Source organism: Neofelis nebulosa, chromosome 5, assembly GCF_028018385.1.
Source record: "Neofelis nebulosa isolate mNeoNeb1 chromosome 5, mNeoNeb1.pri, whole genome shotgun sequence".
Classification (NCBI taxonomy): domain Eukaryota; kingdom Metazoa; phylum Chordata; class Mammalia; order Carnivora; family Felidae; genus Neofelis; species Neofelis nebulosa.
This window is the reverse complement of record NC_080786.1, coordinates 146417594-146441545: the sequence shown is the minus strand read 5'-3', so window position 1 is coordinate 146441545 and position 23952 is coordinate 146417594. Positions and strand designations below refer to the sequence as shown.

General features: G+C 49.2%; 1 protein-coding gene across 2 annotated transcripts in view; it reads right to left on the bottom strand.

Annotated features, from left to right (window-relative positions):
* HUNK (hormonally up-regulated Neu-associated kinase) overlaps positions 1 to 21695 on the bottom strand; it is a 111785-nt gene extending 90090 nt beyond the window's left edge. For both annotated transcript variants that reach the window (XM_058731864.1, XM_058731865.1), the window contains exon 1: positions 21314 to 21695. In XM_058731864.1, the coding sequence (XP_058587847.1) occupies positions 21314 to 21574 (261 nt within the window). In that variant the 5' untranslated portion in view covers positions 21575 to 21695. The remainder of the gene's footprint in view (positions 1 to 21313) is intronic.
* Between the last annotated feature and the right edge of the window lie 2257 nt (positions 21696 to 23952).

The following is a 23952-nucleotide window of genomic DNA, read 5'->3' as shown; positions in this document are numbered from 1 at the left end:
CCTCTCTCCTACCCCCACCCGCCCTGTCCCACCCCACAGCAAAGTTCAATGCTGGACCTCTCCACGAGGGTGACCAAGAGACAGAGAATGGGCCTCCAGCGTCTAGAAGAAAAGAGAGCTCACAAAATGCATGTTCAACACCCCTACCTTTGCCCCAATAAAACCACAAAATACAAAGCTTGTCTTGATAATAACCACAAAACATAAAACGGTTGTGCCAGGTACAGATGCCCCATAGCCATACGGGTAACAATAAGGCTGCGAAATACTGCCCTGTGTTGCTCACTTCCTTGCCTTTCTATGGAAGCCAGCCCACCTAGGGGACTCAGAGCCCTGTGTCCAGGGTCTGGTGCATCCTCGACGGGAACGTCATCATAACCATCTGCATTTCTACAGCACCTCTCTATTCCACCTGGTCTCCCAGCTTTCTCTCCCCAAGTCAACTGTCACTCCACAGTGAGCCCCAAGCACCCTTAACAGTGGCCAGCATCCAGAAGGGATAGAGTAAGTTCAGTGTCCCAGAAAGCTAGAACACAGGGGTCAGAGGTGATGAAGCACCGTGGAGGGTCTAGGCAGTACTCTCCACCCAGAGCCCAAGGAACACCAATGCCCAGGCAGTGTATCTTTTGGTCCTGACCACTCCATCTTCTTCACCGTCCCCTTGACCTTGCCTGTCTCTTGCTCTTTGCTTTGAGGGTCCAAAGGCCATTCTGGGCTAGTGAGTGAATGAGACAGGACAAGGAAAAAAATCCTAGCATGATGTTATGGAATGGGTTGTGTCTCCCCAAAAGATGCTGAAGTCCTCACCCCCCCAGTACCTGTGGACACGACCTTATTTGGAAATAGGGTCTTTGCAGATGATGGAGAGGAGGTCATTAGGGTGGGCCCTAATCCAACATGACTGTGTCCTTATAAAAAGGGGAACTTTGGACACAGACGGTGGCACATACGCACAGAGAGGGAAGATGCAGGGAAAATCCCATCTATAAGCCAACGAATTCCCGAGGCTACCAGAAGCTAGGAGAAAGACCTGGAACAGATTGCCCCCCCCCCCCCCCAGCCCTCAGAGGGAACCACCCCTGCTCCATCTCAATTTTAGACTTCCAGCCTCCAGAACCAAATAAGCTTGGTTTGGTTCAAGATGATAAATTTCTGTTGTCTGATCCACCCAGTCTGTGGTATTCTGTTATGGCGGCCTTGGCAAACTAACACATGTGACAGAATACTATGAGCAACGACAGTATGTTCAACGTAAACGTTGCAAGAGGTACACGGAATAGCCTTGTCGGTTCACACAAATCATACGTGAATTATTTATAAGCCACGTTGTCAACATCTCATAAACAAACAAAATCTAAGTACCTCTATGGGCTGTCTTCATAATTCCGTATACTTAAATGTGTCCCTTAGGAAATCCTAGTAGAAACGTGAAACACTGTACTCTTCTGAAGGCTGTCGAAATAAATATACCAGGCAAACAGAAGTAATGTCGGCCCTGAGTATTTTCAGAGGGTCGGTTAGCTGGCTGGTTGGTTGATGACACGACTCCTACGTGGAACCAGACCGCAGGCAACCACACAACAACAACAAATCAGGAGTTCGGTCAGCAAGATCAATCTCCTTACTGAGCGGAGGGCGTTGTTTCCAGGTATTGTACTATCTGGATATAATGCAATTCACTACAGTGAAGTTGCCCCACATGGTCCTGAGGCTGGTCCTAGCTCTCAGGACACCTAGCGAATCTGGATGTATAAACGCCGTGTGTGTTTGCCGGGCCACAGACCAGGAGGCTTCAGCGACAGGATTCACGTTCTCAGAGTTGTGCAGGCTGGAAGTCCAGGATCAAGACGCCTGCAGGGCCGGTTTCCTCGGAGGGCCTCTCTCCTTGGCTTGTAGGTGGCCCTCGGCTCCCTGTGTCCTCACGTGGTCTTCCTTCTGTGTGTGTGTGTGTGTCCTATTCTCCTTTTCTTATAAAGACACCATCAGATGGGACGAGGCCCGCCCCCACGACCTCATTTTGCCAAAATTCTCTCTTTAAAGGCCCCATCTCCAAATACAGTCACCTCGTGAGCGACAGGGGGGTTAGGACTCCAACATAGGAATTTGCGGGGGAGAGGCACGCAATTCGGCCCAAACACCTCAAGAGATCCAAGAGGGGGGCCTCCACATGAGGACGGTCAAGGCGACAGCGGCCTGACAACCACCTCAGACCCAGACGGCAGCTCGCAAGCCCTCTCGGGGGCAGAAGTCACGCTGAGCTACGATATTCAAGAGATTGCGTGTGGTGTGCACCAGTGAGGCACGGCCCACCCAGCTGTTGGTGCTGGATCAGAAGTGACTTTCCTGATGCTGAAATTCTCCTCTGTCACACGGAGACGGATGAGCCTCTCAGATTACACACAGAGAAACCCAAAACCATCACGTTCCTTTCCCCAGGAGTGGGGTAGGGGGTGGGGGACCTACGTTCAAAGACCCTCGCTTTCCTTTTCCCCACTTGCAAGGGGTGGGCACTGACCCCTTATTAAACGGTCACACTATCTGCCCATCCAAGGAAGGAATGGTGCACAGGGGCTGATGGGCAGTCAGCATGCTGGGGGGAGTTTTCTCTCTGAGCTCACAGAGAGGGGTCTCTCGGACCCCAGCTGAACAGCTGTGATAGCTCTTAACACACAGGAAGTCTCAGCCCGGGGCCCCTCCGTCAGGTTGAATGATGACTCAGGAGACAGGGGGTCACAGGTCTCGTGGCTCCAGTGAAGGGCACTTCCCCCCAAGATCTCCCTGGTTACGTGTGCCGGAATACGTCTTGTGTCTCCTGGGCAGTGAGTGACACAAACAGACCTGAATTGATTTCTCATCAGGCTTATCTTTCTCTCTACAGCAAAGCAACAAAGTGGACTTTCCCAGAGAGGCACCAGGACACTCTGAGCCTGCAGAGTTTTACTGGAGATCCCCTAAAAGCCTAGGATACTCCATCTGTCACTTGTTAGGGAAAAACTGTCACCGTTACCACGATACGTTCTGTCTGTGGTTCACAGCTCGATTCGGACTCCGGGACCCAGGACTCTTGGAGGGAAGATCTGACTCTTGTGCCCACTCACATTTGGTGCCTTACACAAAAACATCCTTTGGAGGGGGCCGTTTGGGACAGAAACCCAGGCCTCACTTGGCTTGCCACCCTGTGTACCCTGGAGGAAATGTTTTGTGTGGTTTTTTTTAAGAATTTTTTTTTTCTCTTCATTTTTTATTTCAGAGAGCAAGAGAGAATGTGAGTGAGCAGGGGAGGAGGGCAGAGCGGGAGAGAGAGAATCTTAAACAGGCTCCACACTCCGCACAGAGTCCGATGCAGGGCTCGATCCCACGGCCCTAGGATCATGACCTGAGCCGGAACGAAGGGTCGGAGGCTGAGTCAACCGAGCCACCCAGGTGCCCCTGAAATGCTGTCTGCTCACCAATCCATGGCCCTTGGCACTGAAGCCACTCAGAGAGAGCACCTTTTTCTAACTGGTCTGCCCAGAGGGGATGCCTTTTTCTCAATGGTCTGCCTAGCCATACCTTTTTCTAATTTGTACAAAAGCCCATACAGGTTAGCAGCAGGTCTGCATGAAGAAGGCAATCAATAGTGTTTGAATGCAAAAACACACGATCATCTCCAATGGCCAAGTAAAGAGAACGCTTTTTTGAAAAACTGGTTACAAGTGGGAAATTTCTCCAGCAGTGACCATTCTGACCTTATGGTACACCTAGCAAATGACTTTAGGTTAGGAAATCAATCTTAAAAAGGATGTGAAATCGATCTTAAAAAGGAGGTTCTGAAAACAGGAAGGGTTTTCAAGGGGTGTAGAGGGAATGATCTGACAAAGCAAGAAATCATCAGCTATTTTCTGTTTTCCCTTTTCTTTCTTCCTTTCCCTTCCCCTAAGCCTTAGATGACCTTCCCTTCCACAACAAAGAGATCATAGACGTGCTTTCTTCAATATTTGACATTTAATACTTAAAACTCCAAAATTAGCCCTAATTCAAGAAGTATTCCTGTCCCAGAGGCAGCAGGAAACAATCAAAAGTCTATTCTCCCATCCTGGGACAAAACTGGGAGCCAAATGTAGCTGAAAAAGGTACATGAACAAAGTAGCCTTTGGGTGGGGGGAGCTTTGGGGGACACCATAGGAACTAGAAACACAGAAATTTTGGCAATAATAATGCAAGACAAAATTCTCCACTCAGTCTTGGAATTTAGCCTTAGATCACCATGGAAATACTGGGGACTTCTAGCAAAGGGTCGGTTAACAAATGTAGCATCATTATCTCCAAAACCACAAACACAAACACAGAAGAAATCGTAACAGTAAAATATTTTGTTGAGTGCTGAATAAAGATTTGGCTACCAAACCCAAACGCGGGGAATTACGTTGTCCAATAAATTTTTCCACACGATGCCCATCTGGGAACTTGTGGAGAATTATCTATCTATAGGTTTACTCTTTCTTCCACTGTTAAAATAACTTTATACCGTTGAAGGACGCTTTGTGCCCAGACGGTGACAAGAAGGTAAGGCCAGTAAGGAATCAATGATCATACCTTCCTAGCACTCTGTCACCGATCGAAGAAATGTAAGGGAAAAAAGTTAATACTTGGAGCTGAAAATGGGGTCCCAGGGTGGCTCAGTCGGTTAAGCATGTGACTTTGGCTCAAGTCATGGTCTCGCGGTTTGTGAGTTCGAGCCACGCATGGGGCTCTGTGCTGACAGCTCAGAGCCTGGAGCCTGCTCTGGATTCTGTGTTTCCCTCTCTCTCTCTCTCTCTGTCTCTTCCCCTCCTCACCTCTCAAAAATAAACATTAAAAATTAAAAAAAAAGAGAGAGAGAGAGAGCTGAAAGTACAAACCAGTCAGCAGAGAAACCACTGATAGTAAGGAGCTGTGAGGCAGAGGGGAGGGCAGACAGAGGAATATTCTGTAAGAGCCATGGAAATTGCTGGAAGCCCCAGGCAGAGGCATAGGAGGGAAGTGGAATTTATGGAATGCAGGTATCCAGGCCCCCTGGAGCCCTGAGTGGCAGGCAGGTCCTCAGGGAGGTGTTGACTGTGGGGCTCAGGGATGCAGCCCGCTTTTCTTCCTCACCTCCCGTTATCTCTGAAATAAAACTTCATCACCCACGATAAACTCAGCGAGGATCTATTTCTCACGATCTGAAAAACCCTCAGTCACACACCTTTAAGGGTTAACCATAAACACAAAAGTCGAAGAGAAGAGAATAACCAACTGTGGTTTGTTCACTAACACACTAACATTGAATACATTTTCAGGATAAATACGTGCTTTACACAGATACACAGAAAGAAAAATCTATGTGGGGGCGCCTGGGTGGCTCCATCGGTTAGGCGGCTGACTTTGGCTCAGGTCATGATCTCACGGTTTGTGGGTTCGAGCCCTTGCATCAGGCTCTGTGCTGACAGCTCAGAGCCTGGAGCCTGCTTCGGATTCTGTGTCTCCCTCTCTCTCTGCCCCTCTCCCTCTCACATTCTGTGTCTATCTCAAAAATAAACAAGCATTAAAAAATTATTAAAAGAATAAAAAAAATCTATGTGTATGTACATTGTATGTACGTATTATACATATATTATATACATGTATATTATATACATGAATATGTATGTACTTTTTCTACATGTATATTTTTATGCATAGGCATCTGTATGTGTGTGTGTGTATAAAATCAAATGCCCATTGAATGCCCATGAGTTATTATCATTTTACAAACACAGAAACTAAAGTTTGGAAGGTTTGAATACCTTCCCCAAGATCACACAGTACTAAGAAGCAGAAAGCGGGGCACCTGAGTGGCTCAGTCGGTTAAGCATCCAACTTCGGCTCTCATGGTTCGTGAGTTCAAGCCCTGCATTGGGCTCTGGGCTGACAGCTCGGAGCCTGGAGCCTGCTTCAGATTCTGTGTCTCCCTCTGTTTGCCCCTCCCCTGCTTGCACTCTGTCACTCGCATTGTCTCAAAAATAAATAAACATTGGGGCGCCTGGGTGGCGCAGTCGGTTAAGCGTCCGACTTCAGCCAGGTCACGATCTCGCGGTCCGTGAGTTCGAGCCCCGCGTCAGGCTCTGGGCTGATGGCTCGGAGCCTGGAGCCTGTTTCCGATTCTGTGTCTCCCTCTCTCTCTGCCCCTGCCCCGTTCATGCTTTGTCTCTCTCTGTCCCAAAAATTAAAAAAAAAAAAAAAAAAAAAAAAAAGTTGAAAAAAATAAATAAACATTAAAAAAAAAAAAAAAAAAAAGAAGCAGAAAGGCGGTAGGAACCAAGGCTGTTTGTTGGCCCCTAAAGCCTGTGCTATCGATACCATTAGGTTCAACTGCAACAGGTTAGAAAATACAGTCAAAAATCCCCATCCCACAACACAAAGGATCTTCTGCAGACAACAATGAAACATTGACAAGACTCATACTTTAGTCAGCAGTAATAAATTCATTAAGCAAAACTAATAACAAATCCTCTAGTTTAAGCATAAAAAATAAGAAAATACTAAAAAAAAATTAAAAAGACTAATGGTTTAACTAAACAAAATTAAAATCTGTATATGCTCCCCTTCAAAACAACAACAACAACAACAACAAAAAGGACACATAAAATGAAATAAAAAGCAAATGACCAATTGGGAGAAAATATTTGCAACATACCAAAAATAAACAGCTAATATCCTTAATATGTTAAAAGTTTGTATAAATCAATGAGAGAAACAGGAGAAAAATGGGGAAAATCATTAACGGTAGTTAATAGCAGAAACACAAATTTTCAATCAAGTATACAAATTATGACTACCCCTAATAGTTACCAAAATGCACTTTTTAAAAGTCACTCCCATACATTGTGTCATTTGGCATAATCTTTCTGAAGTGCAATTTGCAACATGTCAAAAGCCTTCTGAGTATTTATCCTAAGGAAGGGCTTACTGATGTACATATAAGTATGGTAATAGCAGTATCATTTATGTAGAAAATGTTAAAAATAACCTCAATACACGGCAGTTGGGAACTAGTTTGTACAACTACAGTAACTCTAAATAATGCAATGTTATTTATCACCAACAATCAAATCTTAAAAGAATATTTAGGGGGGCTGGGTGGCTCTGTGGGTTGAACATCCAACTCTTGATTTCAGCTCAGGTCATGATCCCAGGGTCATGGGACTGAGCCCTGTGTCAGGGTCCGTGCTGAGAGTGGAGCCTCCTTGGGATTCTCTCTCTCTCTCCCTCTCTCTCTCTCTCTCCCTCTCCTTCTCTCCCCCCACTTGTGTTCTCTCTCTATATAAAATAAAAAAAAAATTTTTAAAGACTATTTAATAACATGAGAAAATGTTCTCTACATATTAAGACGGGGAAAAAAGTTAAATTGCAACATGAACATTGGAATCTCAATTTTGTAATATACGGATTCAAAGCAGAAAAAAAATCACCTCTATGTATACATGTATATGTGTACATATCTCCGTATCACACGTGCCCAGCCCAAACACCTAAAATTATTCACAGTGATTATTGCTGGGTTGTATGATGACAGGTGATTTTTATTTTCTTCTTTGTGCTTCTGTTTATTTTCCACAAGTAACCAGAGACAAAAACGTTTAATTCTTTTTTTTAAAAAAGGGGGACAATTGTTAAGGTATTTAAAACAAAAGGGGAGTAGAAAATGAAATGTGATTAGTAAAGTGTGGCAGCATTATTAATAAAGAGGGTGTATGTAAGTAGCTATGCAAGAAAAAAGACCTAGCGATGAATAAATATTAGCCCAGGATTTATTCTGATTGATTAATAACCTCAAATACTCTAGAAGGTACCTGTGACCGGCCCAGTTTAAAGAATTTTAAGACACAAAATACTTGGTCAAAAATCCTTTTATAAATTATTTAAAAAATATTTATAGTTGATTGCATGAAAAACAACTGTTTCATATTAGGGGATTAGTATTTATTTTTAAATACATACGCCCCATTGCAATCTGGAAGACAGTCTAAGTCTGATTACTGGACAGGAACATTTGTTATTTCACACACTCTCAGGTGCTTTAATTTAATGGCCTTCTAAGATAAAAAGGAAAAAAAAAATCATTCTGGATCTAGGAAAAAAGCATCTCAGAGTAATGAATTCGGCGACAGCACAACAGTCATATAGCCAATCCCTCCAGAGGGAAATTCAAATTTCATTACGTCCAACTGGGCTTGAAATTACAACTACTGCTCACAATGCTAGTTTTTAATAGAATACAATGTCATCCCATGGGAATGACACTTCACAAACCTGGAGAAGTGTTTTCAAAACAAATCTGGGTTTTTTTTTTTATTAGTATTGCTAAATATAAATGTTCAACTGAGAACTGAGTCATAGACCAGTATCTCTAATTAAAGTTTTACCCTGGAAGAAAGAATGCACTTAGAAAGCTAGACTTCTACATCAGAGCAGCAGTAATGCTAACTAAAGACCAGATTACAGAAGTGATAACACTTATCTTTATCCATTTGGCTTCACCCAAGTAGAGTTCAGATAGAATGCTAGAAGAGCCTGACCCCAGACTCCATGGCCAACTTTCCCTGTGGCCTCTTTTTCACCGGGGCACTTCCTCATTCCATTTGCCTCCGACGCCCCTTCTCGACCCAAAGGGAGCTTGGAAAAGCGGGTCGAGGTCCAGATCATCCGCATAGCAAGTAAAGTGAAAGCACCGTGTTTTGCTTTGTCTTTCATAAGTAATCTGCGTTCGTTCTTGTAGGAGGGGGGTTTAACAAGAAGACTCCTAGGGGCTGCTTGGTGGGCTACACAGGACAGGCACCCGCAGCTGACCACGATTCAAACTCCTCTCTCCCCTCATATTTTTCCCCCTCCAGCACAAAAGCTAAGACTGAAGGCTAACCAGAGCTACTCAACGCAGCTACCAGTGCCCCTATTTCCTTCATTAAGAAAATCTGCTGCCAGAAGTTATGCATTTATATTTCTATTTAGCATAGTATTCTATGACTTCTATTTAATATGCATACACACACACGTTTGTGTATATGTATACACATACATACATTTACGTGTGTATGATTTACACATAAACACATACGCGAGGCTCAAGCTTTTCAATTAACAGTGAACCTGTAAAACCAGACCAGAACCACTGCCCACACTTTGAGACTCACAGTTCGCTGTGAAGCTGGCACAGTAGAGCCAGAGGAAAAGCACGCTTCACCCCCCGGGACCACACGCAGAGGCTGTCATCTACAACAAGCACCCCAGTTAGGTCTAGGACTTTGGGCTTTGGTTTATTCATTGCTGATTCATGACCTAATTAGCTGTTCATTGAAACTTTTATTTGAGGAGTGCCTGGGTGGCTTAGTTGGTTAAGCATCTGACTCTTGATTTCATGGGATCTTGATCCCATGATCCCAGGATTGTGGGATCGAGCCCTGCGCCGATCTGTGCTGAGCGTGGAGCCTTCTTAAGATTCATTCTCATTCTCATTTTCTCTCTCTCCCTCTCTCCCTCTCTCTTTCCCTCTCTCCCTCTCTCTCTCCCTCTGTCTCTCTCTCTCTCTCTCTCGGGACACCTGGGTGGTTTAGTCAGTTAACCATCTGACTTTGGTTCAGGTCATGATCTCGCAGTTCATGCATGGGTTTGAGCCCTGCATTAGGCTCTCTGCTATCAGCAAAAAGTGTGCTTCAACTCCTTCGTCCCCCTCTCTCTGCCCCCTCCCCAATCTTGTGCATGCTCTCTCTCACTCTCTCTCTCTGAACAAAAAAAAAAAAAAATTTAAAGAAAAAGATTCCTGGGGCACCTGGGTGGCTCAGTTGGTTAAGCATCTGACTTCAGCTCAGGTCAGGATCTCACAACTTGTGGATTCAAGCCCCGCGTGGGGCTCTGCGTTGACAGCTCAGAACCTGGAGCCTGCTTCGGATTCTGTGTCTCCCTCTCTCCCTGACCCTCCCCTCTGCTCACACTCTGTCTGTCTCTCTCTCTCAAAAATAAACATTAAAAAATTAAAAAAAAAAAAAAAAAGATTCCCTTTGCTCTTCTCCCCTGCTCATGCTCTCTTTTTAAAAAAAAAAAATTAATAATAAAAATAAAAATAATTTTTAATGCTTTAAAAAACTTGTTTTTATTGAGTGAGAGAGGGCGCAAGTGAGCAGGGGTGGTGAGAGAGAGAGAGAAAGAGAATCCCATGAGGGGCAGAGAGAATGAAAGGAGAGGGAGAGAGGGAGAGAGAGGGAGAGAGAGGGAGAGAGAGAGAAGCAGGGCTTGTGCTCACCCCACGTGGGACCCAGAGTCACGAATCCTGCTAAACTTGAGAGTCCTGGGCCCCACGGGATGGCCAGTCACTCTGCAAAATCAGTACAACAGTACCTACCATAAAAGTCCACTGTAAGGAAAAAATTATATCATGCAGCGAAGCATCTAGGACATAGCCCAGCAGATGGTACAAGATCCGTAAGTGTTTATGATTATTATTGTTATCAGTATTACATCCACGTGCTGAAAGCAAAGAGCAAGCACTCATCGCTTTGCTGCAGGTTTTCGGTGATTCGGGAGGTCATGAAATCCCTGGGTTGCTCCACACACACGAAGGATTCGCTGGGATCTGACTGCACCCGACCATCCCTACCCAGAAATAGTTAAGACTCCTGGAGGGCACGACATGTCCTTGCTTCCTCTGCCCTCAGCACCCCGCTCTGTGCTCAGTGGGTGCCCATCACTGCAGTCCACTCTCCCGTGTTCCATTCGCAGAGCTCGGCAAACAGCAGGAAGCGATCGAGAGGGCACCTTCGTGAAACAAGAGTGGCCCAACAGAGGCAGAACGAAAGCCAGATGCCTTCCCGGAAAGCCACGGGATGGGATGTAACAACACAAGAACTCAGTACGGGATAAAAATGGCAGAAGTAACGCAAAGAGGGAGACGAAAAGCAATCGAATGGCTCAGAGAACGGGCAGGAGAAGCAAGCCGGATGGCAACATGTTTTGGCAGCGATTTGGTTTAGGAGACCGATCCACTTATTTAAAAATTATAGTCCAAGAGACAGATCCAAACCTCCATATATCTCCATGGGCAACATCCAAAAAAAAATGTATGTTTGCAAATAGCAACTCTGCCCATCTGTCGCGGTGTCGGCACATTTTCTCTGGGAAGAGCTGAGGGTCCATCAACAGCCCCATGACACGGCAAGATATGCTTCTGCTTCTGGCTGGTCACCTGTCACTCTGCTACCTAGGCGCCTTCCTTAACAAATCCCTGCAAAAGGCACAGCTGTTCCGGGGCTGGGGTTTTCTCCCAAAGAACGCCGGCTGGACAACCTGTCCAACCACCTCATCCCTCACACATGCGTACCCACGCACTGCAAGGACTGGACAGACAGCACCTGAGGAACCAGTCCCCGCCAGCTCAGGTTATCCACGGACCACCTTCGTGTCCTGGGAACATCAAAGCATTCTCTGATGCATCCAGAAAATATTTACGATGCACCTTGTCTGTTCCAGGTACTATTCCAGACACCAGGGAGAGAGCGGCGATCCCTTCCTCACGGGGCTTACGGTCCAGTGGGGAGACAAACAACAAACACATCAACACATAAATATTTACCAGGGGGTCAGATGACATCATGGGTTGAATTTTGTCCTCCCCAAATTCCTGTCTTTAAGTCTTGTCTTAATCTCTCCGAGCTGCTATAACAAAATACCACAGATGGGGTGGCTTAGAAACAACAGAAATTTATTTCTCATGGTTTTGGAGGCTTCAAGGTCACGATCAAGGAGCTTACAGATTGGGCGTCTGGTGCGAGTTCTCTTTCTGGTTCACAGACAGTCATCTTGCTGTGTTCTTGCGGGGGCCACGGGAGATTTCTGGGGTCTCTTCTACAGTTTTATTCATGGAGGCTCTGCCCTCATGCCTAATCACTTCCTAAAGATCCCACCATCACTGGAGCTTAAGCTCCAACATATGAATTCTAGGGGGACATAACCAATCAGACGATAGCAAGTCCTAACTCCCAGTACCTCAGACTGTCACCTGATTTGGACATACAGTCTTTCTTAATTTTTTTTTTTTTTTTATTTTAGAGAGAGAACACAAGTGGGGGAGAGGGACAGAGGTAAAGAGAGGGAGAATCTTAAGCAGGCTCCACACTCAGCCCAACTCAGGGCTGAATTTGATGACCCTAGGATGATGACCTCAGCCAAAGTCAAGAGTCAGATGCTCAACCGATTGAGCCCCCCCAGGTGCCCCATGGACATACACCCTTTACAGAGGTAATCAAGTTAAAGTAAGATCATTAGGATGGGCTCTAATTTAATATAGCTGGCGTCCTTCTAAAAAGGGGAAATGAGGATACAGAGACAGACACACGCACAAGGAAGATGACGGAAGAGTCACAGGGAAAACACAGTCATCTGCAAGCCAACGAGAGAGGCCTGGAACAGATTCCCCTTTACAGCCCTCAGAAAGAACCAGCCCTACTGGCACCTTGATTTTGGACTTTTAGCCTCCAGAGCTATGTGGCAACGTGGCGTCTGGGTGGCTCAGTCGGTTCAGCGTCCGACTCTTGGTTTTGGCTCAGGTCATGATCTCACAGTTCGTGGGCTCGAGCCCCATGTCAGGCTCCATGCTGATGGTATAGAGCCTGCTTGGTATTCTTTCTCCCTCTGTCTCTGCCCCTCCCCTTCTCTCTCTCTCTCTCTCGCTTTCTCTCTCCCTCTTAAAATAAAAAAGAAACTTAGAAAAAAGGTGGGGGGGGGTAGCTGGGTGGCTCAGTCGGTTAAGCATCTGACTTCAGCTCAGGTCATGATCTCATGGTTTGTGAGTTCGAGCCCCATGTGGGGCTCTGTGCTGATGGCTCGGAGCCTAGAGCCTGCTTTGGATTCTGTGTCTCCCTCTCTCTCTGCCCCTCCCCCACTCATGTTCTCCCTCTCTTTCTCTCTCTCCCTCAGAAATAAAATAAACATTAAAAAATTAAAAAAGAAAAAGATCTGTGCGACAATAAATTTAAGTTTGAGCCACCCAGTGTGTGGCAAGCAGCCCCCAGCAAGCTAATAGAGGGGATGAGAAGCACTTTGAGGAAAGACAAAGCAGGGTGAAGAAGGGGCAGAAAGCGACAAGCGTCATCAGAACAAGGTCATACTGACCTCTAGGATTCCAAACACCAGGGTCCAGGTGTTCAGCCCACGAGCACCACTCTCCAGAGGGCTTATGGGTAGACAAAAGATCCCACAGGGTCCCAAGGCATATTTTTACCCAAGTGCCTACCCTTGACTTAGCGCACTTTATGTCCAAGTTAAGTGGCAAAAGTTTTCATTTCCCTCCATATTCCTCTTTTTCTTTCTTATCAACCACCCACCAAAAAATTCTTTCTATTGACTTTCCCCTGAAGAGATTATGGGACCAGGATTCAGAGTTGTCCCAGCAAAAGTCAAGGTTTTCCAAAGATGTGTCTACACTCTATCATGCCCTATGCCCATGACCCAGGCATAGTGGGAGCAGGGGGTCAGAATCACATGCCTAGTCCAAGGTCATGGTTGTAGAACCAGCCTGCCTGGTCTGAGTGTTATCTACAATTTCAGCCCAATCAGCACAGGAGCTGGCAAACCAAGGTGACTCAAATCTTCATCCCAACAATGCACAAACCTCCATTCAGTCAGCAGAGTCGACAGAGGTGGGCAACGAAGCATTGGCTCTTAATATTCTGCGGGTAAATAACACCTTTTAGAATCCAATGGAAGTCATGGACCCTCTCCCTGGAAATATAATTATCCACAAACAATTTATAGGGGTTCATAGACCTGCAAAGCTCACCTACGGTCCCTCTCTAGTTTGTGGGGTCCAGGGATATAACCTCTGTGATGGCAAAAATCACCAGGAAACAAGGACAAAGATTAAGCAGGCAGCAGGAGAAGATAGCTGCAAAATCTGTCACTGTCCTTAACATACAAAGGGTGTCTATAAACCGAGAAGAAAAAGACCAAAAACCCAGTCGCAAATGGTGGACAGGAACAACGAACAGCAATGACATGCAAATTGTTGTTAAACATGAAAGTATGCTCAGTGTCCTTGTAAATAAGAGAAACTGTAAAGAGGGGCACCTGGGTGGCTCAGTCGGTTGAGCATCTGACTTCGGCTCAGGTCATGATCTCACGGCTCATGGGTTCAAGCCCTGCATCGGGCTCTGTGCTGATGGCTCAGAGCCTGGAGTCTGCTTCAGATTCTGTGTCTCCCTCTCTCTCTGCCCCTCGCCTGCTCACACTCTGTCTCCCTCTCTCTCAAAAATAAATAAATGTTAAAATTTTTTTTTAAAAAGAGAGAGAAACTATAAGGAAAACTGGATACCTTGTTTAATCTACTAGATTAGCAAAGATCAAAAAGTTTAAAGAGTGCCTTGTATTGACAAAGATATGGAAAGATACCCTCCACACACACACACACACACACACACACACACCCCACCCCGCCATGTTAGGTTGACATGTGCAGAAACTGGCCAAACTCTATGGAAGGCAATTTGACAATATTTATTAATAGTTAAAAACAGTCATACCCTTTCACCGAAGACTGGGAACTTATCCCTCAGCTATACTTGAAACGTTTACAAAATAACGGGCACAGATGTTTACTGCAGCAGAGTTTGAGAATAACAAAAAATTGGATACAACCTAAATGTCCATTCTTTAATTGCCTTTAATTCTTTAAGTAACGTCCATGGACTTCACCAACAGGGAATAATACAGTAAATACGTTAGCTCCGTACCATGAATAAAATGCAGCAATTAAAAATAATGAAGAGGCGCCTGGATGGCTCAGTCAGTTAAGCGTCTGACTCTTGGTTTCGGTTCAGGTCATGATGTCACGGTTTCATGGGTTTGAGCCCCTCGTCGGGCTCTGTGCTGACAATGTGGAGCCTGCCTGGGATTCTCTGTCTCCCTCTCTCTCTGCCCCTCCCCCACTTGTGCTGTCTCCCTCAAAATAAATAAATAAAAAATTATAATGAGGCAATCCCATAGTCGTTTGGGGGAAGGATGTTCAACACGTATTACTAAGTGAAAAAGGCAAGACACTGAACAGCATTTACAGTGTAAAAAAGTGTACCTTTCTATACATTTACAATATGTATATACTGTATGTATATTGTATGCACATAGAGCGTCCCTGGAAGGATACACAGGAAACCAGAGGCAGTGTTGCCTCTGGGGAGAGAAAGAACTGTTTGCTGAGGCACACAGGTGAGAGGCAGAATTACCTCCCACCACATACCCTCACAAAGCTTTCGGATTTTAGAACACGAGTCTGTATTAGCCACACCAGATCTTAACCAAACGAAAAAACACACAATAACGACTAAAAACCAAAAAGAACACACTAACGAGGAAGCGCACAGCTAAGTAGGGAAGCGCCAGCGTAGTGAGGGGGTAAGTGGACGTTAAGAAATGGCTCTGACCCAAGTAGTCTTTGGTTCCCCCGAATGTCCCAAATCATTAACTCTAATTGACAACAGTCCAGTTTCCCACAACTTCTCCCAAAGCCCAGAATGGATTGGGGGGGGGGGGGGGAGGGTCTCTCCCACTGTCTCTGAACTAGACACATTGGTCGACAAGTTAGCCAAACTCCGTTGACACAACGTTCTCCAGAGAAAACACAGAGAACATGTAAAAGTATCCTAAAAGCATCCCCCGCACACCCACACACAACAGAGCCCCCAAGAATTCCAACCGAAAAGAAACCTGCAGCCAGAACATTTCCCAAGACACTGAGAGGGTTTGGAGTGCAGACCCCGTGGATGCTCCCTCGTTTCAGGTTGAGAGGGATCACAACCGGTCAGCAAGGTAGGGCGGGAAAGCTGTCCACTTTCTTTATGGAAACAGCCAGGTCTCAGATTCAGACTCCCTCCCACCCGGGGCCCTGGCCCTGTCTCCCCCAGGAAGCAGTGGACACCGGGCCCCCCACCTTCTGGCCTTCAGAACTGTGATGGGATAAAATTAAGCCACCTAGTGTATGGCTATTTGTTCCAAAGCCCTAAGAGCACAGATGTGAAGGCCAGAGGGAAAACCTACTCAGGGCTTTCCTCTGCTTCATCAACAGAGGTATGAACACCAGCAAGTTGGTTCCCGTCTGCTCAGGGGCACCGCAAGTATATAGCGAGAAAATGCCCGGAAGACCCCCAAATAAACCCCAAAACGCGCCACACCACGGAGAGGTGGCACTCGTGATACAGGAGATGCAGTGGCTCTGCCCACCTTCGTAGAGGTTATCAGCCTCCTCCGGGGCTGATGGAGGCCCCGAGGTTCACCTCCTTCCTCCTTCCTGGTCATCTTACCAGCCAGCAAGCCCCCCATCGGAGAGCGTGAAATTCAATTCAGGTCAGCACTCAAAGCGGCCAGGGCCCCGGGGCTGAGCAGAGGAAGAGGTTTCACCAGTTTGCTAAAAATAAGGCTTGGGGGTTTATCTATGGGTTTCAATTAGCCAAGGGAGCAGGTCACTTGGTTACCATGAATAATCCAGAGGGGGGTGTAGATCCTGAGGACGTAAATGATACTTCGTGCCCAAATCACCTGGTCACAGAGAACACCCAGCCTGCCCATCCCTCTGGGGCAGACACAGCTGCCGCTCCCCATGCCTCCAGGGGGGACAATCACCCCAATGGGGAGGCAGCCATCCCGCCCTGGAACAGCCAGAACAGAACGCTGTCGTCGAACTCAGCCTGCACGATGACTCAACACCTGCGGACGAAATTTAGGGTTGTACGGCTCTTCCTGGGCACCGCTCAGCACTGCTGTGCCAATGCAAGGCTCCCTTTGAAGTCCACGGGACCCGAGCATCAATGAGCACGAAGAACTGAGCCCTACGTGCCAATTTCCATCACTCACACGTACTTGAAAAAGATGAGACGGGGCAGGAAGTTCAGAAAGAATGCGCTTCCCACTGCAGCGTGCAATCTCGGAAATTATAGGCGCTGCCTTGTCACACGCGACACACAGAGCAGGTGTTTTTGCCAAACGCCTCCTTCTTGCCAAGAGATCCCTGCTGAGGATTAATAGGAATTTCCAGTTCTCGAAGCATTTCTTGTTCCTCAGAGCTATTACCCCTAAATTTCTAGCACTTCAAAAAAGAAAAAAAAAAAACCCACAGGATTTAGCACCTGTTTGTTTCAGAAATACTTGCTAAAAACAGATCTGCCAAAAGGCCATCTCTAAAATTAGTCCTATTTCCTGTTCTGCAACACATAGTAATTTCTATTTTTAGTAACTCCTTCACTCCAGGTATCTGGCACTGTGGTGCTCAAAGCATCGTTACCGGCAACTTACTAAGCAGGCAACCCTTATTTTAAGCCCCAAAATAGCTCCGCCTTATTTTCCTTTTTTTTAACCAAAGGGTAGGAGAAGATATTGAGACATCTTAACCAATCATTTCTGTGCCCACCCTTGTACCTTAGAAAGACTTAATCACAAAAGGAGATAACTGTGGCCTCCACCATTTTCCCCTTCGTGCGGTTCTGCCTATAAAACCAGCTCTCTACCTGAGATCTACCTTGCTTTTTCTCTGTAAGCCTTTCCTTTATTTTACCAAGTTTTTAAAAAATGTAACAATAACCTATTATGTGCCCAAATGATGCATTTCATAGGTATCAGCGAACAATCTCAGTGACAGCAAGCCCAACCTCTCTGGGTCTTTCAAAGTCATCACTCAGTACCACCGCCCCCCCCCAACCCCCGCTCAACAACTTTGTTCTTGGTCTCAACGCCACACAAAACACTTTTCAAAATCTGATTTTGTGGTCAGTTTTCCTCCTCCCCCTATCATCAGGCTCCTTTAGTCACAGACACTGTCCTCAGAGCAGACCAGTTAAGAGCCTCACATGCCCAAGTGAATTATTTATTTTCAAAGCCGTATTAACAGAGAGGACGTCCACTCAAAGCCGAAGGCAGGCAAAAGTGAGTGTCACCCAAACCCATTCTTTCTTTTCAAGCAGTAACAAGGCCATCTAGATTCAAATGACTCTCAAACAAACCACTTCAGAGGAAAGGCTGGCAACTTGCTGTCAGGGAGACAGTGGCGGGAAAGGAAGCCTCTTGATGAGACAGAATTCAAAGTCAGGTAAGGGTGGTTTTCGGTCACCTGGACTGGGCAGTAACATCCGGCAAGGCACGGGGAGGTTCCTGACCAAATCGTTTTGGAAACGTGCACCAAGTCGAAATGCAACCCACACACACACACGCACTCACGCACTCCAAGTGTCCCAAACCAGCAGTACCCTGGATTTTGGTATGAATCACCCAAAACACAGCGCATAGTTTGAGACTGCACCTGTGAAGTCCAAGGCCAAACATGGGTACCCCGTCTACTTCCCTTTCTCCACCCCGGCTTTCAACTTTTTCAAGGGCTGATTCCCCACAAGCTGCCTTGGATCCTGCCACTGAGGGGATGGCACCAGGGCATGCATCCATTTCTTACTACAGTGTTCGTGACTTCATTCCCCTCCCACTGTGATCTATGTCCTTTAAAACAGGAAGGAAAGGACAAAAGTGGCGTGCTCTATCCAAAGTATGCACTCCATAAAGGGGGGCAGTATTGGGATGAGAGGCTTTCCAGGGCCGTTGACATCACACTGTGAGGGACACCTCATTTCCCTTCCCCCAGAGTACTGTCACTTCAAGGTCTCCCCTTGCTAGGCTCCCATGAGTACCCCGTCTCCAGCCTGAAAAGCTTCTTCCTAGCTCACCTTGTAAAAAGAGGGCAAGGCTGCACAGAGTAGGAGGTTGACTTCACCTTCGTTTGGCTTTCGTAAGACAATATCCAGAGCGCGTGTGGATGGGGACTCACAAACTCAGCAATCCTTCCCAAAGTCGTGCACACACACACACACACACACACACACACACAATTTTAATCTCTACAATCTGCCAAAACCCTAATCTATTAGTTAAGCATCAAAGGTGTTGGATTTGGGAGATAAAAGCTATGAATGACACCCATTGTTTCCTTAAAGCAGGCAATTAAGCGAACTAAAATCCAGATTTCTCACGATGCTTGTACCCCCTGAAGCACTGATTCTCCTGGCTGGAGAACAACACATCAGAATAATCTCCCCAACATCCTCCCCCACCCTAGGAACCACCCTCAGTAACTAGAGCCAATCCAATAGCCTGGGAATGACAATCTTATATCCAATTAGTGCCACACACCCCCTGCTGAGATGAGGTGGAATTCATCATTTATGAAAGATGGGACGGCAGAGAAAGGGCATGAACACCTAAGGGTGAAGAAAGCTCCTCATCAGGACCCCATTTGGGCAAGAGCTCCCTGCATCCAGGCTGTCCTGGGGGCCCGGCACAGAGCTCCAGAAGCTCCGGACAGGGGCTGAGCTGTGAGTGCACCCTCGCCCAGTTCGGCCAAGGCTAACAGCCTTATGTTACAGAGCAAAAATGCACCGGTGAGGAGCTGGAGGCACGACGCGGCATGGGAAAGTGGAGAGAAGCCAGAAGAGGCTGAGCGGTAGGGCAGGCGAGATCAATGTGCTCGTAACGCTGCCCATAGGCCGTCGATATAAAGTCTCGTCCCTTTCTGCTAAGGTTCAAGCGGGAACATGCACAACCAGACTGAATTCCGAAATGTCTCAAAGGAAAAGGAAAATCAAGTTCTACCACCCATGCTGGCAGGGATTTACCCAGGGATGGGGAAGTGAGCGGACTGTAGTTGGCAAGCCGGGAGGGGGGGGGAGGCGGCCTGTGCCGGGTGCACAAGTTGGCCAGTCCTCCTGGAGCCAAAGCAGTGAAGTATGCAGTGCTCCCTTCGGACTAGAATGAGGTTAGGAGTGTTTTTTTTTTTCTTCTTCTTTGAAGAATTACTCAATTTGGTGAGTTCATTCCGCACACTCCTGTTTTACATGGAAATTCAAGCAAGAGGCACTTTTTAAACTACCCACTCTAACCCCACCTACTCAAAACAAAGGTACCCCACTTGGAGCAGCAGGTAGGAATAGATGGCCAGTGACAAGGGTGATAGAGACCTGCACTCAAATGCAAGGGGCTTCAGGACACAGTGGAGAAAGGAGGAGGGAAACCGAAGCTGGTGAGGTTAGGGACAGACGGGCAGGTCAGCTGGCTCTGGCATCAGGGGTCCAGTGTATGGCATTCCCAGGGACACCCAGGGTGGGCGGACGACCCCAGGTCAGTGGGCAGAAGGGCAGGTAGGAAGTCTATAGCTTCCCAATCCCCCCACAGGGCCGATGCTTCCCTGATCAATGAGCCACTCCAAGCCTCAGAGGAGAGCAGGGGAGTCTTGAGGCTGAGACGACCATGAGCTTGCCCCAAAACTTGGGCAACTCCCAGGCTGGGGCAGCCTCACCGCTTGGGGTGACCCCGTGCCTCTCACCTCCAAAGTAAGTCATCATATCTCGGGGTTCTCGCAGTTCCAAGTCACAACTGAGATCTACCTCGGCAGCACCTAGCAAGGGTTCCCAACCGTCTAACTTCTCACAAGTCCCGAGAGGGTGCCCCTCTAGGTCTCTGGGTCTCCTCCTTTGCTTTCCCTTCTCCAAAGATATGAAGGCACCTCCCAAGCCCTGAAATCTGGGGGTATCAGTGTGCTCCCTGCAGGAGCGGGGTCCTTACTGAAGCTCCCACCCAGGGGCTGAGGAGAACGGGGGAGGGATAGAGGGAAGGAGATGGGAATGGCTGAGGGTGGAGGGGTGGGAGATACCCGAAAGCAGGAGTGGGAGGGAACGGGTGGGTGAAGGGGGGCCATGTGAAAACCCTCGTCTGAGCACGAAAAACTTCCCTAGCTGCCCCCAGCCCGCAGGTGGAAAAGGCCCCTGGGGTCTCAGCCTTCCCCCAGCTCCTAAGTCCAGGAGGGAAAATCGGACTCGAAGCTCCCCAAGCGGCTCTCCCACCCTCAACATAGTGGCCCGCGCGCGCAACGTAATGGCCTGGCTCCTGTCGCTCCGCAGATCTGGGGCCCCTGCGGACGCCAAGGGCAGAACCCCTCCACGACCCCCCCCACGCGCTGGTGCCCACCAGGCGGCGCCCTTCGAGGAGCAAAAAGGCAGCAGGCGGCTTCGCGGGTCAACGAGCCGCCCCCACCGGGGAAGCCGACCCCAGACCGCCCCCCGCCCCGGGAAAGGCCGGCAGTCCGGCCGCGGGGGCCCGCGCGCGCGTTTGGCTCGTCCCCTCTTTCCACCCGCGAGGAAAAAACGGGATGAGGGGAGGCGCGGGGACTACGGGACTGGACTCCCCGCGCAGTGCTCCCGGCAGGGTCCCCGCCGCCACCACCCCCCCCTACCCCGCCCCGGGGCCCGCGCCCCGGGCGGCTCACCTTCTCTCCGGTCAGCACGTGCAGCCCCTCGCGCACCTTGGCGAAGGAGCCCTCGCCCAGCTTCCTGCTGCCGATGAGGTAGTTGCCCACGCGCTTGTGGTGCTGGAAGTCGCGGAGCCGCTCGCGGGGCACGCCGCTCACCCAGGCGGGCAGGAAACTTCCCTCGCAGGCCGCCGCCGGCCTGGCCGCGTCCTCGGCGCCGCCGCCGCCCCCGGGCGCCGCAGGCTCGCCCAGCAGCCCGTCCCCCGCCGCCGCCGGCATCGCGCTCGCCCGCGGCCCGCCGGCTCCGCTCGGCTCCCGCGCTCGCGGCTCCTCCTCCGCCGCCGCCGGCGCCGCCGCCGCCTCCTCCGGCCGCCCGGGCTCCTCCCGCCGCCGCCCTGGGCCCGGCCCCACCCGGCCCGCGTCTCCCGCGCCCCGGGCCGCCGCCGCGCGCCGCGCGCAGACAATAGCCGGCGACGGGGTGTCGGGGACCCGCCCCCAAGAAGTTCTTCTTCGGAGGGTCGCCCGGGCCCCCGCCCGGGTCCCGTGCGGCGGCTGATGACAGTCGCCCCGCTCGCGCGCGCGCGAGGAGCCGGGCTGGCGGGGGGCGCGGTCGGGTACCGGGTCCCGGAGCCCGGGCGCCTCCGCAGCCTCCGCCCTGCCGCCGCCGGCTGGCCCGCGCGGGCTCGGGGCCGGCTCGCTCGTCCTAGCTGCGCGCCGGGGGAGCGCTCCCGCCCGAGAGCAGCGCGCGGCGGGCTGCAGGCGCCCTCTGGAAGGCAGCAGAAGAAAGCCCCATTCAGTTTGAATTTGCAGAAATTCAATCCGGTCGCGGGCGGCGGGAACAGATGCGAGCTCCGCTCCGCAGCCTGTGCACTTTCAAATCCCTCGTAGCCCCTCCTTCCCCCGCGCGCCACAGCCAAACTCGACCCTCGCTGGAGAGGGGAGGGCGCGGGGAGGGGAGCGGCGGAGTGGGCGGCGGAGGCACCTGAGCGCCAGACAGGGGGACCCCGCGCGGCCTCGCAGACGCGCGCTCCCGGGGCGCCGGAGTCGGGCTCCTCCGGCTGCGCCTCTCGCCCGGATTCTGGGCTTGGGCTTTCTGGACCTTTCGGCGATGAAATCCAACCCCCACCCCCAGCCGCACCCACCCGGGGCAGGAGGAAGGGAGGGCCGAGGGAGGGCTCTCGAAGCCAGTGGACTGGGGTTAGGTGCTGGGTGTCCAGTCCGGGGCCTGGCACACAGTAGGGCCCCGTGGACCCTGGATAGATGGGTCTGTCCGGGCTCGCGCGCAGACCGGATCGCTGGGTTGGAGGAGGAGCAGCCGCAACAATAATAGTGGCGGCAGCAACGTAGGAACCTGGGCGTTTGCTGCCTCTGCTTGTGCGTTTACACCTTTGCTTTCCATCGAAACGAAGCCGGTGATTGCAGGAGGAGGTGGATCCGTGCTCCCTGCTCCTGAAGGCTTTTGTTCTGTGCGCGCCGTGACTGTGCTCATCCCTCATAAACAAGTGCAGCTGCCCAGACGACTCTGATTTTCTCCAGCACCCCCAACGCCTTCCCGAACCAAACATGAAGAATCTTGGGAGGGAGAAGCTTGGGGGAGGGGGAGGTACGTGAAGGGAAGCGTTTACAAAATACTACCTGTTGAGCAGCCAGATAAAAGGCGCCTGCGTTTAATGCATACTTAACCCCTGGCATCGCATCAGAGTTGAAAGGAGGATTCGGTCCTAATCAAGTTCCTTAATTGACTCCTCGGTGAGTGAGTGTGGCACGATCCCCGTCAGTGCTCTGATTTGGGGCGGGTGGGGCACAGCTGTCATCGATTCACTTGGGGGGGGGGTCCTCTGACCCATCTGAAAGGCAACGCAGAGAAACGCCTATTTTAAATAGATCTAATGTGGAACACGCTGTAGTCATCTACTCACAAGTTACGAGTCACCAGCCTCGTTAATGACTGAGCTTGTGTTTTCTGTCCGGCTTTTCATTGTCCCCGTTTTCCAATATTACATGTTTTTCGAATGTTTTTTCTTGCTATGCTTACAAGGCTGTGCCACCACCCTACCCCCCACAATTTCTGCAAAACCAGTCCAATCGCTTTAATGCCTCTTGACTCAACAAATTTGAGGACAGTTACATGGGGGGGGGGGGGGGGGGCGGGGGGCGCTGTATGACCCGTACTAGTGCATGCAAAGTAAAATGACCAACAAATGTCTAGTGAATGAAGAATATAGAGCTCCCTTTGGGGTCATAACCATTCTGAATCACGTTTTGGAGTTTCCCCCAATGTTGTTTACTAATAAAGTATGATTTTTTTTTTTTAATTTTAGGACATTGTATATGAAAATTTGGAGGTTCCTTTATTATGGTATAAGGTAAATTTCAGAGACAAAGTTATCTTCTGGGCCTTAAAAAAAGTTAGCCTCAGGCACAAAAATGGTTGAAGATGTTTACAGTAGAGATTTTCTTTCCTTTTAATTATGCTGTCAGGGTAGAGGTCAGAAAAGGGGTGAAGAAGAGAGAAAATCCAGGGGCGCCTGGGCGACTCAGTTGGGTAAGCATCCGACTTCCACTCAGGCTATGATCTCACAGTTCGTGAGTTCGAGCCCAGGTCATGATCTCATGGTTTGTGAGTTTGAGCCCTGCATCGGGCTCTGTGCTGACAG